This window comes from Carassius auratus, chromosome 8 (assembly GCF_003368295.1).
Source record: "Carassius auratus strain Wakin chromosome 8, ASM336829v1, whole genome shotgun sequence".
Lineage (NCBI taxonomy): Eukaryota > Metazoa > Chordata > Actinopteri > Cypriniformes > Cyprinidae > Carassius > Carassius auratus.
The window spans coordinates 19,167,559-19,187,457 of NC_039250.1; the positions used below are offsets into that span (position 1 = coordinate 19,167,559).

Genomic DNA, 19,899 nt, shown 5'->3' on the forward strand with positions numbered 1-19,899 from the left:
GGAGCAGGGATTTTCACCCTCTGCATTGCAGGTTTGGCCTGTGGTGAGTACGCGCTGTAATTTTACAGGTGATGGTTTTGACGTCACTATACGGTCGTATACTGTGTCTTTGTAATGCTTGAAAGTCCATTCTGTCATCAGCTGTTGACTGATGCTCTAAATACCGTACTGTCCCCCCTTGGTGTGGGATCAGTCGTTCCGATAAACAGGACTGATCAGATTTCACCGAGCACATAGTGGCCCATTTACAGACCTGCCGTTTTCCAGTGAATTCGGCCCACTAAGATTTTTAGAGTGGGGAAAGCAGGAAGCAAGGAGGCTGTAAGCGCGTATCAGGGGCTGCGACTGCAGTGTTGCACAGTGCAGCTGCAGCACGACTCGCTGTACTGCTTCAGCTCAGTGGGAGACTCGAACCTGAAACCAAGCCAAGAGCCGAGAGGAGGTGTGAAGCAGGAGTGATTGTTTTGTGGTGCTTAGTGCGCTATTACATTCTGTTATGAACCATGTTGTGTCCTGGTCACTCCTGAACGCTTCACCCTTGGTGTCATAGGGTAAGTTGGCCAGTTAATGTAATTGCTCAAGTGTTTTTTTTTTTGTCTATTTTGTGTTTTGCTATTAATTTTATTTCAAACCTTTTATGTATTTATTTTTAAATCATTATATTGTGCACTTGCATTAAATATAGCGCCTCTTCATACTGGTTAAATTGTAACATACAAACAAATGTCTGTATTTCACCTCCTGGTTTTGGCCTGTCTCACTTCAAAGTTCTTGACTTTTCCAGCTCTATTCAACAATCGAAGTCATACAGTAACGTCATAATATCGTCATAATCTTCCCATAATCTGCTGAAATATATCAAACAAATTTGTGATTATTAATCCTGTTACCACATGATGTTCCCAAACAATGTAACACTCTTCTACTGCAGTTTTATCTGGACTCTTTTACAGTATAGCAGGAAGAAAAGTTTGTCGAGGGTGTAAAGTTTGTCATGTTCAACCTTCTGCTCTGTTACTTAAGTTATTGTGTGGGGAAAAATATCAAACAAAATGTTTTCTTAGTTTTTTGGAAAATTACTACCGTATTTTCCGGACTATAAGTCACACTTTTTTCATAGTTTGGCTGGTCCTATGACATAGTCAGGTCCGACTTATTTATAAAAATTAATTTTAACATGAACGGAGAGAAATGAACCAAGAGAAAATTACCGTCTACAGCCGCGAGAGGGCGCTCTACGCTGCTCAGTGCTCCTGTAGTCTACACTGAAGACATAGAGCGCCCTCTCGCGGCTGTAGACGGTAATGTTTTCTCTTGGTTCTTGGTTCTGAATAAATGCGACTTATAGTCCAGTGTGATTTATATGTTTTTTTTCCTCGTCATGACGTATTTTTGGACTGATGCGACTTATACTTAGATGCGACTTATAGTCCGAAAAATACTGTACTCACCAATATTTATTTCAAACTCGAAGCTTACTAGTTCTTCCCGAGTGGCTTATCTTCAACCCTGTTGCTCATTCTTTTTATTATTATTTTAATTTTAATCAATAACTTTTCTTTAGTTCTTAAGGTTTATAATAACAATTTTCTGAAGCCTAAGCAACACCTTTTTCACCATTTGATGTTTATTGTTGTTTTTACTTTTACTTTATTTTGTGCTGTTTATGTGAAAAGTTATGCAAATTCTTAAAATGTATAGAAAATGAATACAAACCTGCATATAGTTTTCAACCCTGTTACTTATTCAGCCTTTTTTTTTTTCATTCTTTATATGTAGATTTTTGTCATTTTATTACTGATGTTTATTACCAGAAGCCCCCCCACAGGATCAGTGTTTTCAACAGTAGGCCTATTAGGATCCCAGTGTTTGATTTCTTGAAGTTGATAATCAACATTGTCAAAGTAAAAGCACCTCCTTTTATTGACCATTTGTTGTTTTCTGCTGAGTTTCTAGCTCCCCAATCCTGCATTTATATTATTTTATTTCCCAGCTTTAAAGTTCCTTGACGTCACCAACACCTGTCTCTCCAACTTTTCCATATCCCACAGTCTTTCAGGCTACATTATTTGATCTATAAGGAAGGCTCAAATACTGTCTAATGATGTCCTTGTCTCTTGTTTTGACAGCTGAAGGCATCTTTGTGGACAGGACACTTAGAGGGCCAAACAATGGAATGCTCTCTCCTGCCTACACTGCTCAGCACTCAACAGACTGAGGTTAAACGGCTTAGTTAGCAGTGTGCCTCTCCCACAACAACTCTTTTAGCCTGGGGAAAGTTGGGAGAAAAACCAGCGAAGGAGAATTTCCTTCATAGTACAGCACCTTACTCCTGTTCTTTGTAGTTGCTCACTTGGGATTCATTTGGAAGCTTTGCGTGAAACAAAAATCAAGATGGATTTGGAACCGTACCTGTGGATGGTCGTGCTTGGCTTCATTATAGCCTTCATCCTGGCATTTTCAGTGGGGGCCAATGACGTGGCAAACTCGTTTGGCACAGCGGTCGGGTCAGGGGTGGTGACACTACGTCAGGCCTGCATCCTGGCTTCCATATTTGAGACACTTGGCTCCATACTGCTCGGTGCCAAGGTCGGGGAAACCATTCGGAAGGGAATTATAGATGTCAGTTTATACAATGAGACCGTGCCGATACTGATGGCGGGAGAGGTCAGCGCCATGGTTGGTAAGTAATGGCTCATTTAAAGTTGAAACCTCAGTGTTTAATTTTGAAGATTAATGACGGAGAAGCTTAGCGAGGCATTCGTTTATTCCCGGTAGGCTGCAACATTCTGGGAATCATGATCACTTGTTTTAGTGCGAGTTGTAATATGGTATGTTAGCTGAAGTCAGAGTTAAAAAAAACAAACACCTTTGGAGTAAAAACTGCAATTTTAAAAAATTAGAATGTTTAACTGCATGGATTTTTTATATATATATATATATATATATATATATATATATATATATATATATATATATATATATATATATAAACCGTTATGCTGTTGTTGTTGTTTTAATATCACTGGGTTATGAATGGCTGCATTGTAATATTTTTAATAGTATCCCATCTAGAGTCTGTTTTGAAGACAGAAGGGAATAGAACATATGGCTGGAAGAATTTTTTTTTTTTTTTTTTTTTTTGCTCCACTTCCCACTCATATTCCTGTCTCTTTCAGGGTCTGCGGTTTGGCAGCTCATTGCCTCTTTTCTGAAGTTGCCCATTTCTGGAACTCATTGCATTGTGGGATCTACTATTGGCTTCTCCATGGTTGCTATTGGCACTAAAGGAGTGCAGTGGATGCAGTTAGTCAAAATCGGTAAGGAAAAAACCCATTATGCAATTCATTATTTATTTCACTGCGGTAGTTTTTTTTTTTTGCACGCCAGAAAATTGAAAACCTTTTTTTAAACGCTTTGAAGCTAAAGGTCAGCCTTTTACTGAATGTTTCTGCTGTCTAATTAATTTTGGTCCTGTGTCCTAATTAATGTTCCAATACCCTCAAAGTTTGGCATCAGTAAGAAAGAAAGAGAAATTCTTTTATCCAGCAAGGGTGCATTAAATGGATCAAAAGTGATAGTAAGGGCATGTATAATAGTACAAAAGACTTTCAATTTAAAATACTGTTCTTTTGAGCTATTTATTCATCAAAACAATCTTGTATAAATTGTCACAAACATCAACATATTAACAAAAAAATCTTCCCAACCCCAAGCATTTGAATGGTAGTAGTTTGTTTATATGTATTGTTTCTCTGGAGTGACATTATCTCATTTTTGTTGTCGATGTACTTGTAACAGAGATGTGTAATTTGTTTAACATTGCCTGTTGGCCTTTGTGCCTCTAGCAGCATAATGCGTCATTATATTGGAACACTATTGATTTAGTAATTGCTGTTTATTTGATGCAGTTGCTTCATGGTTCATCTCCCCTCTGCTGTCTGGTCTCATGTCTGGTCTGCTTTTCTTCATCATCAGATATTTCATTCTTAGCAAGGTGAGTCATGGGTCGACTATTACACCTGTCTTTCATCACCTTATTTCAGTGATCTCACTTCAATACATTTTGACATCAAAATGGGAGAGAAAAAAATAAAATGATCAAAGTGCTCAGACAGGCTTTAAGTGTTTCGCGCTTTTGATTCAGACATCCAATATAAACATCCAAGAGACATTTGCCCAGTCCTTCAGTATACCAGTCCATCACCGGTCCTTATAAGACCTCACGTGTTCCCATTAGATTTACTGTTTAACATGCATTCAGCTATTCCCAAGGAACTGTGCCTGTGGCTGTGTTTATATTGCATGACAATAGCTCACTGTGATGGCACAGCAAACGCTGTACAGTCGACAGCAATTCATCTTTTAGATGTGTGCCTGGTTTAGATATATAATATAATATAGAAGACTAAAAGAGTTAGGGACAGCTAAATGCATTGGGCCATGTAAGCACTGACTGTGGTTTAAAGGAACAGTTTACTTAGAAACGAAAATTCATCATTTACTCTCCCAAAGCTGTGTGACTTTCCATCTTCAGTGACAAACAGTAGGAGATGCTTAGCAGAATGTCCAAGCAGCTATTTGTTGTATAATGAAAGTAAAAGGTTAAAAAAGATTAAAAATCATAAAACAATAACAAAACATAATTTTGTTAAGAAAAGAAAGAGGTCCATACCTCTTTCAAGTCTTCTGAAACCATATAATTGCTTTGTGCCTTAGTATCTAGAAATTAGTGGTCAAATTTATTAATTACTTAAAAAATAAAAGTTTGTGTCTAAATAATATGTGTGTGTACGGTATACTGTATATGTATTAAATAAATATTTACTTTTTTATTTTGTTATTTTTTATGTATGTTACACTGAACATTTTCTGCTCTGCAAAGCTCTAAAATAGACAGTTTTTTTATTTATTTTTTTAAATTCATTTTGGAGCCTAACCCAGCTTTCAACATCTCTTTTTGTGTTTCACACAAACAGGTTTGGAATGATATGAGGATGAATAAATGATAATCGAATATTATTTTGGGAGGTAAACTATCCCTTAAAAAGAGTATTTAGCCTAAATCAGTGTTGTTTCTGATAAAACTTAAGAAAATATTAATAGAAATAGAAATATTGCCTTAGCAACTCGTTGAATTAAATTAAAGCTGAAGTACTAAAATGACTAAAAAGAAAAAAACTGAACTGCAATATATAAAATGTGAATAAAATTTAACACAAAATCACTAAAACTTCCAAATTAAAATGAAGATAGGAAATCTAAAAATAAAAGCTCATTCAAAATATGGATAAATACTATAATTATATATAAATAAAACTAAAATAATACTGATATGTGCTATGGCTAAATTATAACCAACAATTAATCATTTTTGTACTGCAAAATATGGCATTTAAGTTTACCAAAGTATAAATGTGACAGTGAATGTGTTTTGTCCTCGTTCGTGACATCTGTGTGGTAAACACAGTACAGAGTTTAAGCTCTCGCTGTGATCTGTCCTTTACAGGATGACCCTGTTCCCAATGGTCTCCGTGCTTTGCCCCTCTTCTATGCGTCCACCATTGGAATCAACACATTCTCCATCATGTACACTGGAGCTCCCTGTAAGACACTTTTGAACTGAGAACAGATGTGCTTGATCAGACATGAGTTTGTTGTCATTGAATAGGCCATGTGTACAATATTGTTTTAAGAGTTTCCATCTAAAATACCTTTTCTTTCGAGATGAATGCACTGGATGGTTTCTAAATCTCACAGTAAAGTGTATTTGTGTGTTTCTTTATTGTGCAGTACTGGGCTTGGAGATGCTCCCCGTCTGGGCTATTGCCCTCATTACTTTGGCTGGTGCTCTGGTATGTGCCGGTCTGGTCTGGATTTTCGTTTGCCCCTGGATGAGAAGGAAAATTGCAAGTACGTACTGTCCGTTTCCCTCCCTCAGGCTTGAGGTGTTTTTAATGACTGCATTAGATCTCTATGTAACGTTTCTCCTAAATTTTCTATTTCTTTTTCCAATTAAGAATCAATTATCTAAGGACAGTTGCGATTATTAACTACATTTGCAGAAATGAAGTGATCCATGTGTTTTTGCTCTTGACATCTGGCCATTAAGTTAAATGTTATTTCTAATCTAGCTTTGAAAAAAAAAAAAAAAGTCAAAGATGTGACTCAGCATGAGGCATCTTCACCAGTTCAGGAGGGGAAGGATTTGCCAAACATCTGCTGCTCTGCTCTGCTGGGGCGCGCTGTAATGTAAAGACTATCTTTTGCTGGCTCATGTTGTGTTCGACTGACGCTGAGAGAAATGAAAAGCAAATAAACTGAAGCTGTTTATTTGAGAACATCACTGTTTTTTCAGATGAGTCTCACGGACCTTGTGCAGTCGATGCACCTTTCTCAGTGCAAGACTGGCTGCCCACGTGTTTTGATTGAGAGAAGTGTCTTAATGAAATGAATCACTAATGAAATGTAATGTTAAAGGACTGCTTTCACTCACAGATCAGCGCTTTAAATTGTTGCATGCTTTATTTAATTTGTTTTCAGAACAAGGGTCGATTAAATTGTGCGGTTCCCCATGGGAGACATTACAGTTGTAGGAATCTGATTTATTTATTTGGCTTTTAAGCTTCTGAGAAGGGTCAGTTTTATGAGTAAAGCTGAAATTAGCATTAAATATGTGGGCCACTAATTTAAAGTGCTTGTTGTTGTTTATCACTGCTCGATTTAAAAGCGCCAATTGTAATCACACCGATATCACAGTTCACACATGGATTATCCATGTTTATTAGTGATTATGTTTGCTTGATTTTATTATTCTCACTGTAATCTTTTTAATGCTGCTTTTAAATTTCAGCTTTTCACCAGTTTCACAAAGCTTGCCTACTTCCCCTCATCTGCTCGGCAAATAACATTTATGTTGATTAGGGATGAACTGATATGAAAATTTTGGCCTATTCCAATAAGTGACAATTATGTATTATTTTGTACAGAATGTTACTACCATTGCATGTTTGGGTAGTGTGTTTTTTTATTTTTTTTTTATTTTTAATATTAAATATCCAATATAGACTGATATAATAACAAAAAAAATTAAAGTCAAAAATTTACCAATAACCAATGTGATACTGATATATCACGCATCCCTATTATTGATCTCTAACAAATGATTTTCAATTCAATGGTTTCCTTTTTATTTATTTATTGTAATTTTTTTAAACCAGGTCGGCTGAAGAAAGCACATGCTCTTTCCCGCATCTCTGATGAGAGTTTGGATAAAATCCCGGAGGAGGAAGAGGAAGCCCCCGTCTTTAAAGAGCTTCCAGGTGCAAAAAGCATCAACGATGCTGTGCTGCCCCTGACAGAGGAGTCGACAGGAGAGCTGAACAGCCTGGCTAATGGAGGCACCGTCCTGCCCCACGGCAGAGTGTATGGTACGTTAAAGGACTTGTTTTGTTTTAAATGGGTACCATCTGACCAGAGTGTCCTACGCTGACCTCATGTTTCATTTCATTTTTTTCTATCAGGTCGCACTAACTCCATGACCAACGGCTGCCTCAAGTCACCCGTGTCCAATGGGGCCTTCAGCTTTGACGGACACATGCGCAGCGATGGCCAGGTCTATCACACCGTACACAAGGATTCTGGTCTCTACAAGGACCTCCTACACAAGATCCACCTGGGCCGCCTGGAAGACGAGCACAGCGGCTCGCGTCCCGACAACAGCTACCGTCACCTCCGCCGCAACAACAGCTATACATGTTACACAGCAGCCATCTGCGGCATGCCGGTGCAGCCCCTGATACGGTCGGAGTCCAGCGCCCCTCCTCCAGAGGACAGCGAGAAGCTAGTGGGCGATACGGTCTTCTATTCGAAGAAGCGATTACGCTATGACAGCTATTCCAGCTACTGTAACGCGGTTGCGGAGGCTGAGATTGAAGCGGAGGAAGGTGACGTGGATGTGAAGTTGGCGGCAGACAAAAGGGAGCCCCGGGCCCCTGTTGAAGCGGTGCTGGAGGACTGCGTTGATGAGGACAAGGAGGAGAAGGACAAGCCGCAAATCTTCCTGCTCTTTCACTTCCTGCAAATCCTCACCGCCTGTTTCGGATCGTTTGCGCATGGTGGGAATGATGTCAGGTATGCCCCTTCATCTGTTAGTCTTTTTTTCTTTCTAAACCAAGAAACACAAACTTTTCTAAACTTTTTCCTGACAGGTTTTATTTTTATTTATTTTTTTATGTGAGAGTGTTTAGGTATGCTTTTGAGAACCTTCAGTATTTGTCCTTTTTAGCATGCTAAGCGAGTTTAGAATAAGATCTACTGTAGTATTTGCACCATTTTTTTCACATTCCACAGCATTAGTGTGTCCTGAGAACAAGCCCTCAGTTCAGTGCCACGGATCTGGTATACGGCTCTAGAGACGATTTGGCAGATAACCAGACTTCTAAGACTGTTAAAACCATAGTGAGACGTGGCCATGATTTTAGGTTAACCTCAGCTGCCTAATGCTTTAACAGTTAAAATCTGTCTGTTAAAAAATTGGTTTTGTTGGTGACATAATTTGATTATTCTTTGTATTTAGTTTGAAGTGTAAACAAAATTGAAAGTTCTCCCTCAGAAATAAAGTATAAAAGCTGTCACTAGGGCAGTACCTTTTCAAAACGTACAAATATAGACCATTATGTACCAATGTGTTATGCCCTTGATTAATGGTTTTATTGATTCTCAAGCTAATTTCAGAGTAGAATACAGTAACTCTGTTCAGATTCAACATTTTAACCCATTAACAAACCCATCCCAAACTAATAAACTACAGCTTTAAGGCAACAACTTGTAGGGCCCTATGAAATCAGTTTAATTTTTTTCCAAATTCCATTTTTTTTTCTTCAGTTTTAACTCCTTTTTAATGGTTAAATTAAATTCTATTGATCAAAAAGCATGTCTAATGAATTAAAATCATAAAAAACATTTTCACATGAATTTATTAAAAGTTTAACAAAAATTACGTTTAGGGCCCTATGAATTTTTTTATTTTTTTTACCATATGTTTTATTGTTACCTAATTCTGTGTTTAAGCATGTCTAATTATTTAAATGCATAAAAAAAAACGTAATTTCTTAAATTATTTCTTAAAATAGCCTCTTGAAATGTTTTTTTTTCCCCCGTCGGTTCTCAAATGAAGAATAAAGCATTCATTTCATTTATCTTTTGATTATTTAAAATTACGCAAACTTAATTTTTTGGTAAACGAAGGGGTTTTACTATTAAAAATAAAACATGGAAGAAATGTTGTGTGATTTATTCCTTAACTCTCAGTGCAGTTCTGGAGATGTTCATGTGTTTACATCCTCATTTAGTGAGACGACAGAAGCTGAAATCACCGCGAGCGTCACGCGTGTTTCCGTGTGTAATAAACAAAGCCGCATTTCTGCGCCATTCATTAACACAGACACATATAACATGCAGGATTCATATTTAAATAGACTTTTCCTGCTTAATATTTACAGATATTAGTCCATATCGCGATCTGATTTAAGTAAAACGACCTAATTTGGAAGGAAGGAAGTTATCTTTTCATAATCATGAGACATTTTGGGATGAAGTTAAAGTGATAAGTTTGAAGACCACATGGCTTCATCCCCTTTATGTTATAACCTTGCTGTAGTCACTTCCCCTGTGGACATTGTTTTGATCTTTCCTGCAGTAACGCAATTGGTCCTTTGGTGGCCCTGTGGATGATTTACGAGCAGGGTGGAGTGATGCAGGATGCTGCCACACCGGTCTGGCTGCTATTATATGGTGGCATAGGAATCTGCACTGGACTGTGGGTTTGGGGTCGACGTGTCATTCAAACAATGGGCAAAGACCTCACACCCATCACCCCCTCCAGGTGAGATCAGCCTACTGGCGGAGAGCATGTTGTTTGTGCATGATAATGGATGCATGTGCTCCTGTTGCATGCAGATGTGATGATTAATCCACAGTAAGAAGTCTTCTTAAGCCCAGTGCACATGTACACTGTACAATTTTGCCAATAATTGTGAATCTCACTGGAATTATAGCATTGAATCTAACAAGCAGTAATCGAATAAGCCAGAAAAATGACACCGTGTACAGTGGGCTTAGGATAAGTGGCCTCTTACTGTAAACCCATGACAAAAACACACCATTTTTCTCCTCGTTTATTTCTGACAATACAAAAGGTGTCTTTCTTTTCCTTTAGCAAGTGGAAAATTATAGAAGTGGGAACCCGTTTTTGGTGTAAAAAACGAACAGAACTGAAACCTTCAACTTGGTGCTACACCAGTGCTGAGGTGTAATTGTAGACTACAGAAACGCAGCGTGTGCTTTGGCAGCAGGGTTATAACAGTTTGTCTGATATCTTGCTAGATTAGTTCATTTTATCGGCTTTTCTATTCTCTCGTTTTGGTGCTTGCCCTCAATCCCTGTTTGTATTACCACCACAAATCGGGTTAAATGTCACCGCAGAATGAACTCAATTTAAAATGTTAGCACACTTTCGAATCGAGGGAGTTCAAAGAGACCGGTCACTGTTTTGCACTCTCAGCTCAGAACTGCCCGGGTTTGCTAAATTTAGCAAGACACTTGTGCACACGGCCTCAGCGACCTTGCGTTCTCTTAGTAACGAGACAAACTGTCAAAAACAAATGAGCTTGAGTTGGTAATCAGAACAAAGGCTTACCGCCCTATAAAAAGATGTCGCGTCATTTGTTCTGAGAACGCGAGCTTCAGATCAGTTTTTAAGGGATCCTTTTTAGGAAATCATGATTACACTGAAACGTAACTCAAACACTCAAATCCAAAACCACAGTTATTTCAAATGAGCGTTTTGAAATAAAAGCAAGCAAAAGATTTGAGTTTGATAATGTTTCTGTTGATGTCTAAGCTCCCGTTTGTGCACAGTGCTTGTCTTACTCACGTTTATGATGTCTGTGTGTTTTAAGAGGCCACAGGAGAGAACAATCACCATGTTTCCACCTGCATGCATGTACACGTGTCTATCCTGTGATACACTCACTCACACACACATACTGACACACTTAATAGGGACAGAACTCAAGAAAACCTGTCAACTTTCATCTCCCTGTGGACTTACTGCATGCCTGTTCAAATGTTTCTGCTCCCCAGACCTGCATGCTGTGCGTGCACCAGCCTCTCTCAACGGCATGCATTGTCATTATTGGTTGAACTACAGGTGTAACTGTATAAAGTTGTGTTTTGTTGCCCTCCCCCCACAGTGGATTCACTATTGAGCTGGCCTCAGCGCTCACTGTTGTTTTGGCGTCCAATATCGGACTTCCAATCAGTACGACACACTGCAAGGTAAAGATCGGGTCAGAGCCCAGCTGGTTATTGTGTGCACGCCAGCAGAGAGAGGAGGGAGACATCTGATTTTACAGGGGATGAGAGGTGCACACGTCAGCTTTAAGCAAATGATACTATTTGTTATTGATATATAATGACATCGATGCACAACAACTTGACACTTTCCATAAATAGGGTGCTGTCCTATACCAATAAAGAGACAAACCTCATGTTCTACTCTGTTGTTTCTCATAGACTCAAATGTCTGACAGGTATTTTGATGTGTCATGTCTTGCTGGTCTTTACCTTCCTAGACCTTGACTTTAATCAACTCATACAATCAAATGATATAAATGTATTATTGTAATTAATTGTAGAAAAATCTTAATTGCTCCAAAAATATAGACAAGAAAACTCGTTAATTTTCTAAATTTGTATTGTTGTCCAGCTCAACCATTCTATCCAGTTACCAAAGTTAATGTATAAGAATTTTAAGTGAACTAATTAAGTCGAATTTTTTTAATTCAGTTTATGTGGGGGGAAAAAAGTTTTTTTTTTGTTTTGTTTAGGTTTATTAATAACTATTGTTGTTAATTTAACCAAATTATTATTATTATTATTATTATTATTTGATCATTAAAATGAAGCTGAAATAAAATAAGTTAGATTAAAAATAAAAACTGAGAAATGTTGCCTTGGCAAGTATCTGAAAATATATTTGTTGAAATAGTAAACTTATTAAAACTAAACTAAAAACGAAAGGTAAATGCATGTATGTATGTATGTATGTATATATATGTGTATATATATATATATATATATATATATATATATATATATATATATATATATATATATATATATATAACTAATAAAAAAATCCCAGAAGTGCATATCAAATTGACTTATACTGAAAAATATTAATAATTTAATATTATTTTCAAATGTTCCATTTAACGAAGGTAAATATAGATTTTTTTTTTGCATAATATTAGTTGCATTAAACAAATTATTCATTTTTATTCTTTAAAAAAAAAGGGAAATCGCATAAATCAGGTTTATTATGTTAGATATATGTGACAAAATTAACATTTTAGTAATAGGGTTGAATCCAAACCTCAAATAGAAAAGAATGCATATTATATAAAAAGCTGCTTAAAGTACATGAGCAACATTTCCCTTTTGTCTGAAATTGATAATGACATTTGATGTTGTTTTTTCTAAACAAAATTACTCTGGCAGGCATCGTAGATGATCAGATCTCGGACATCCAGTTACTGATGTCATTGGCTTTGTCACTTTTTCCGATTGTCATAATGAACTTGATTGCACACTGATGTCAATCTTGGGACAATGATGCTCTAATCAAAGCTAAGACAGCACTCTCAAACCCTTTAGAAATGACGTTGAGTGCTCCCTCCTCTTCTCTTAGACGTGGCCTTGGTGCATACAGGATGAAATAACCCTCTTCTCTTCACAGATCTGTGTTTAAGTGATGCTTCACTACATCATCTTCGTCCCCCTCCTCATCTGTCTCCTAGCATGCTGCTGTCTCTGTGTTTGCTCGGGTCACTGGTGTCTTGCTCCATGCTATGTGTGTCTCTTACATTTTATCTGTTGTCTTTGTCTTGTCATTTGTCGTCTTTTCACAGTGGATTTTGCATTGAAGTAATGAGCGCTCTAACAGTGCTCGTTGCCTCAAATGTGGGCGTCCCTATAAGCTCCACCCACTGCAAGGTATTGGTCCAGTAGTGAAGCTTTGGTAGTGCTAAACTCCACCCCCATAGCTTCGCTAGCGTAATCACCGAACAGCCAATCAGTGCTCACCTCTGCAAACATGTAACTCCATGATTGCAGCTTTGATTCACTTACATGATTCATTCTTTTTTCATCTGCAAATGCATTAATTGAAGTCAGTATGCTTTTTAAAGGTACTGTGTAGTGCATTCATTGTAGTCCAGATGCTAAACATGTTAACCAAACCATGCCACTTGCAGTGATTCCATTCATTTGCATAGGTCAACAGCCTGAACTGTTTACATTAACCTAATACTTGAAAGAAATGAGTCCAGCAACCTCATCCAGTCTCAAATCAATTTAAAAGCCTGTTTACTTTTGGTCGCTATACATTCCTGGAGCACAGATGAGCTGACCTCTATTTATTCTCTGTTCTCTTGCGTGTGCTTTGTGATGTTTTAGTAGGGGTTTTGGGATGCTTTGTGATACAAGGGCAGTCGAGGGCTTAAAGCATGTTTGGCTTCAGACTGATACCTCATTCAACTTCATGACCTCTACTCCGATTTATAAATCTTTCTAGTGCTGAAAAACCTGGATTGAGGTGAAAGGTAAAGGGAATGAGGTTCAGTTTGAATTGGGGCTGTCAAGCTAACAAGGTAATTTGGTGTGGTTTAAAATGAATAACAATAAAATAATGTTACACACACACAGACACAGACATGTGAAAACATTTGGACACCCTGTTGAATTCCATGGTTTTCTGCATCAGGACATACTAAAATAAATATCTGGTCCTTGGCAGGTCTTACAGTTTGGAAAATAAAACCTCAGATTGACAATAACACATGACATATCACACCGTTTCATTATTTAATGAAAATAAAGCCAAAATGGAAAAGCATGTGTGACAAAGTTAGGACACCCTTACTGTTAACATGGGAATTAAGAGTGTAAGTAGCAGTCAGGCTCTGCTAGTCAAATACATTTGATTAACTGATCTTCAGCAAGAGTGAAAACCTCTATAAAAGCAGAAATTTGGGCAGTTTGCTGGTCAGGAGCCTTCAGGTGTGTGTTAGCACAATGTCAAAGAGGAAAGACATCGGCAATGATCTTAGAGAAGCAATTGTTGCTGCCATCAGTCTGGGAAGAGTGATACAGCTATTTCCAAACAATTTGAAGTCCATCATTCTACAGTGAGGAAGATTGTTCACAAGTGGAAGACGTCTAAAAAAGACACCAATCTTCCTAGCAGTCTCAGCAGATTCACCCCAACATCAGACCATGTAACGCTCCGAGAAATGGCAGACAACCCAAGAACTTCACTGCAGACTCTTCAGACCTCCGTTAACATGTTAAATGATCGAATTCATGAACGTACAATTAGAAAAATACGGGACAAGTATGGCATGTTTGGAAGGCTTGCCAGAGGAAAACCTCTTTTATCTAAAAAATTATTGCAGCACGGTTTAGGTTTGCAAAGCTGCATCTGAACAACACATATGCTGCTGAAGGGCTGATGATTTTGGGCTCGATTTGAAGCCACAATTGAGTTGATCATGAACTCTTCTGTATACCAAAGTATTCTAGAATCAAATGTGAGGCCATCTGTCCGAGAGCTAAAGTTGGGTCAGTATTGGATCATGTAACAGGACCATGATATCAAGCACCGCAGCAAATCTACAGAAAAGACTAAGAAAAAAATCAAAGTGCTTTAATAGCCCAGTCATAGTCCAGACCTCATCCTGACTGAAATGCTGTGGCAAGAGCTGTACATAAACTTCAATATTACCTGGGGTAATATTGTAAAGAAGAGTGGGCCAAAATTCCTCCAGAATGATGTGAGGGACTGATAAAGTTATTACTGCTAAAAGCAATTGAATCATAGGGTGTCCTAACTTTGACATACATGGTTTTCCATTTTGTCTTTGTTTTTGTTAAATAAATAAATGACACACGTGATATGTCATGCGTTGCTGTTGATTGTTCATCTGAGGTTTTATGGCAAACAGGGAAAACAAAGGAATTCAATAGGGTGTCCTAACTTTTTCACATGACTATGTGTATATATATATATATATAATTTGGACCCAAACTGACTTTAAATACTTTTATTAATTTTAGATTTTTAGTTTTCATTTTATTTTTTTAGCAATTATTTTTTTATATATAGAATAACTGTAGAAATTTAGTATTTCTTCTTAAAAAAGAAAAAAAAAGAAGTGTTTGCTTGGCAAGTAAACTTTGTTTAGATTTTCATCTAATGTTTGAAAATCAGCTTTATTTCAAAAATTTAGTTTTAATTTAACAGCAATAACACTGCTACTGACTGATGGCTTATTTGAAGCTAGTTTTCAACCCTGTTGCCCAATAAAACATGTAAAAAAGTATGTTTCCTATTTTTAATCATGTTTAATTCATGTTTTTCCTATCAAAATATGGAAAACACACAAATAAGCAAATGTTGGTAAACCGGGTTGCATTCAAGGCTTTTGTCTGCTATAATAATGTAATTAATTGCATTAAATTGGGGGCTTTTCTGGTTAAATATTGATTTTCTTAATTCACCTGCATATCTGCAAATAATTCATTCATAATTTGTAATCGATTGACAGCCCTAGTTTGGGTGTTAGAGTTATCAGCATTACTATTTGCGAGCATGTCATGTCTTTGTGTCCCAGCATCCAAAATATGAATTGGCAGGCCGTTAATGTTCACATGAGCTTTGTCCAGTGAAGCCACTTATAAAATGGGAGCACTGCAGCAATGGAGGAGTCACATCTTCATCAGGTTTATGTTGATTACAGCCTCAAAAAAATAGATCTTGTTTGCTGAACAAACTCACAGAAAGGTCCCAATGTTTGTCTTGATTTCATGGATTAGTCATGGCTCAAGCATCTTACACGATGTTTGAGTTGATCAGCGGGGTTAAATCATGGGAGAATTAAAGGCCTGAAGTTTTTTATTCTCAGTTGTTGACTTTGGGTTGACTTTTGCTCCAGAATTAGCCCCCCGTGACGGAGGCTTGGGTTACACTGACCGTATAAGAAGAGCCAGATCGCTCTTGTATCTAGAACAGCACCTGTCACCAGAACCCCTGAGTCACACAGCATGTATGGAAATGTTACTCCTCCTGCTGTCCTGTGTTAGGCAGGACGTGACATGACTTAGCCTCTCAAGCAGAAGGAGAACATGACTAATGCGGTGCAGGATAATGGCTTTGTTAAAAGCATTGGACACTACACCTTAATTATAAAGCCTTTTTCAATGCGCAGGCAACGATGACCCAGATTTTATAAGGAAAAGAGAAAGGAAAACTTTGTGTTCTCTAACTAACCCCTTCCCAGGAGTTTGCACAATTGATCAAATCCATGTATTTAGTTATTTCAGAAGAGATCCTATGCTCACGACCCCATGAAATCAAAATTTGGATATGCCTATGTCTGTCATCTTCAAGGCCATGTATATTTGAGTTAGTTTAGCACACAATTTTGTTTAGTTAAATGCTCTCTTGGGTGATGTATCAAATATGTCCAGTATATTCCCTAAATATAGAAAAATTAAGAAACGATTGAATGCTTTATTTAAAATGAAATAAAACGTCAATGTAACTTCCTGCTTGAACAGAAGATTGAAGCAGGACAGAAACCTGTGCTTGTGATTTCATGGGGTCATGAAAAAACTTTATAGGGATAACAAAATACATTCCATAAAGATTGTATCCCTAGTTCCACCCTGAAAAATGAAATCCGCATCTTATTGTTTTCATATTTTTGTATCGTGCTACTGCTGATTTAGCGTTTGCTGTTGGTGCAGGTGGGCTCAGTGGTGGCGGTGGGCTGGATCCGCTCCAAGAAGGCTGTGGACTGGCATCTCTTCCGGAACATCTTCCTGGCCTGGTTTGTGACCGTCCCTGTAGCAGGCCTCTTCAGCGCTGCTGTCATGGCCCTGTTTGTCTACGGCATACTGCCTTACGTTTGAGGTGGAAAATGGGGAAGAGAGGGAGGTATAGGAAGGTAATGACGAAAAAAATAAAATAAAACGGAGACACAGACAGAAAAAAGAAATAATATCAAGATATAAGACATAAGCCAGAGGGTGGGGGGAGTCTTCAAATGCTGCCTGGAAAAGCATCCAGAATCCTTCGACTTAAATATCCTTAATCTTGTCAAGAGTATTTATTTCCGTTTCATTTTTCTATTGTTTTGTTGACGTGTTACCATAAACTCGTGATTTCAAATCGTGTATTTTCAAAGTTCCAAAAAATAGCTCTCGTACATTTGTGGTCCTACATGTTCAAGATAGTAAACGGATGGAGAACAAAAAATACATATATATATATATATATATATATATATATATATATATATATATATATATATATATATATATATATATATATATATATATATATATATATATCAGTACATGAAGGATGGGACTAGAAAATTGGTTTTATGGCACAATTCACAGTATATTGGCACAAAATATAGCTACGAACTTCTCTTGGGCCTCTAAATGTAATGTTTTCAAATGTATCGTGTGGCTTTATTCACTGAAGCATCAAACTTCTACATAAATGACACTGAAAAGCATTCTGCTGTTTAAAACCTACATTAGCTGCATTGCTAAAATCATACCTCAGTCATCAACCCTCTATGCCACATATGAAAGACAAGTGACAGAACCGTGCCATCTCATAATACATGAAATATTATAAGATTAATCATTTTTGTAGTGGTTAATGTGTACGGATTCCCTGTTCTTTTATCGTTGTATTTATTTTTAGACATGTTACCATTCATACCTTTTTAAAAACACTAGAGGCGTGAAGACTAAATCATATTTTAAACTATGTATGCTACTATGATTTCTACCATGTGTATATTCAGCTATGGATTTTAGATTTTGAGTTTTTGTCTTATTTTGTGGTCTTAAATTGTAACATTTAAGGAGACTTTAGACCAGGTTTGGTAGTTGCATGAAACGTATGCTTTCCAAGCATATGAAAAATATCAAATATTAAAAACTGATTTTACTTTATGACAAGACACTACATCCGTAATCCTGTCAGAGCACATCAAAAAGAGTTCTCCCATTGCCTACCCTAAAAGATCCTCATATGAGTGAAAATTTAAACTTTCACCCTCATTTAAAAATAAACTGTATATTCAGTATTTAATGAGGAGCTAGCTAGGAGTCTTATCTGAGGTATTGCATTTAAAACTTTCTGTAATTCACCTTTTGTATACATATCACCTCTTTTTGGAAGATTAATAGCCAAAGATTGTGATGATCAAGCTGAATTGCCATACACTGACAGCGTTTGTAATTACAATCTAAACAATATCCAAACAAAAGTAATCAGATTGTCTCTGTATTGGGGATAGTATATAAAGAATGCTAGTAGATCGGTCTAGCAATAATATATAATGTTCTTAGAGCCCAGTGGATAATGCCAATATAAATACCTGTATGTGCCAGAACAGCCAAAATCACTTACGGTGAACCCATAAAACCAGCACAAACATAGAGGCAGTGTCAGACGCCAGGCCTAAATAAAATTAGCATCCAGATACTTGATTCAGCCTCACTGATATGGCCTTCATATCTAATATCAGATTCAGCTTTATCAGAAGAGGAGTTTGTTTAACATCAGGTCAGTAAGTGATTCAGTGGCACAAATGTGTCGTATAACGGAAGGTCGATATGTAACGACCTATTCTGTGACACCACAAGAAACCAAAAAGTCTCATGATTTCAGTCCAAAAAAGGCCGGACTCGCATCAAATGACCATGTGATATCAGGTCAACTGGGTTTAGATGTTTGTCAGACACTGTTGTAATCTGCCTCGGGATAGTCGCCAGATTTGGAAACTGTACAAACGTGTGGCTTTGAACCAATGCAAAGTGTTGCTGTTTCTTTTTCTTTTCTTTTTTTTTGTGTGTATTTTGTTTTTATTTTTCATCAAGAACAAATCTATGCTCATACGGCCATTTGCCTTGTTGTGCTTTACTGTTTGTTGGATACAGTAACTTCAGTACTGTGGTGTTTACATTGTAATCATATTGTAGAATAACTCATTAAAGTTGCCTAAAAATGCCAATCAACTAACTATTAATTACAAATTAAATATGAAATAACCAGGAGTAGTGCAAAGGTGTTTAATGGCATTTTTGTGTTTAGCAGTGTGAATCATGATTATCCTGTGTTACATCACACTGCTATATGTAGTACACAACTTAACATGGTGGATATGATTAAAAAAATAAAGAAATTAATAGATATAAATTTCATTAAACTATATTTTTCTACATAAATATATATATATGTTCTACCTGGGTGGTGACTTCTCACATGGAGAGGAAACTGGGCTCCTGAGCAGTGATTATGTTGAAATTCAGTGCTTAATAACACGGAGCAATTTCATAAATATGGTTATATCGCAAAAGTGTCTAAAAAGTTCAGGCAGGGGATCGTAATGTGGATTGGTTCCATATATCCATTTTTTTTTCTTGCCTAGGGATGTCTCTCACTTGTGTGAGAGAGTGGTTGAGATTTGTTAAAATTCAAACAGTTTTTCATGATTCTTTTTTGAAAAGTAAGGCTGAATAACTTTGTAATTTTGTTTCCCTGAAATGCAATATTGAGCTGCCAGAATGAGGTCGATCAAACCTCCACCAGCAGTGGCGATAACACCGTTTAGACTCAGACAGGGACACAGCAAGATTCAGTAAAACTTTTTACTAACCTGCATCAACCTGGCGATATAATCTGCCTTTCTGCTATTGGTTTGTTTTTTAACGGCACGCCAGTGAAATCTTCCACATGCGCAGTAAAAA

At 37.1% G+C, this 19,899-nt stretch overlaps 1 protein-coding gene across 3 annotated transcripts in view; it reads left to right on the forward strand.

The window, feature by feature from the left end:
• slc20a2 (solute carrier family 20 member 2) overlaps positions 1–19,371 on the forward strand; it is a 32,362-nt gene extending 12,991 nt beyond the window's left edge. For 2 of the 3 annotated variants that reach the window (XM_026270072.1, XM_026270074.1), the window contains exons 2-11: positions 2,130–2,683; positions 3,180–3,320; positions 3,912–3,997; positions 5,510–5,606; positions 5,794–5,913; positions 7,221–7,430; positions 7,524–8,133; positions 9,701–9,886; positions 11,256–11,340; positions 16,873–19,371. In XM_026270072.1, coding sequence (XP_026125857.1) covers positions 2,395–2,683; positions 3,180–3,320; positions 3,912–3,997; positions 5,510–5,606; positions 5,794–5,913; positions 7,221–7,430; positions 7,524–8,133; positions 9,701–9,886; positions 11,256–11,340; positions 16,873–17,037 — 1,989 coding nt within the window. In that variant the 5' untranslated portion in view covers positions 2,130–2,394 and the 3' untranslated portion in view covers positions 17,038–19,371. Of the gene's footprint in view, positions 1–281; positions 552–2,129; positions 2,684–3,179; positions 3,321–3,911; positions 3,998–5,509; positions 5,607–5,793; positions 5,914–7,220; positions 7,431–7,523; positions 8,134–9,700; positions 9,887–11,255; positions 11,341–16,872 lie in introns of those variants that run through there. The other variant, XM_026270073.1, reaches the window with a different exon arrangement.
• Positions 19,372–19,899: the final 528 nt, after the last annotated feature.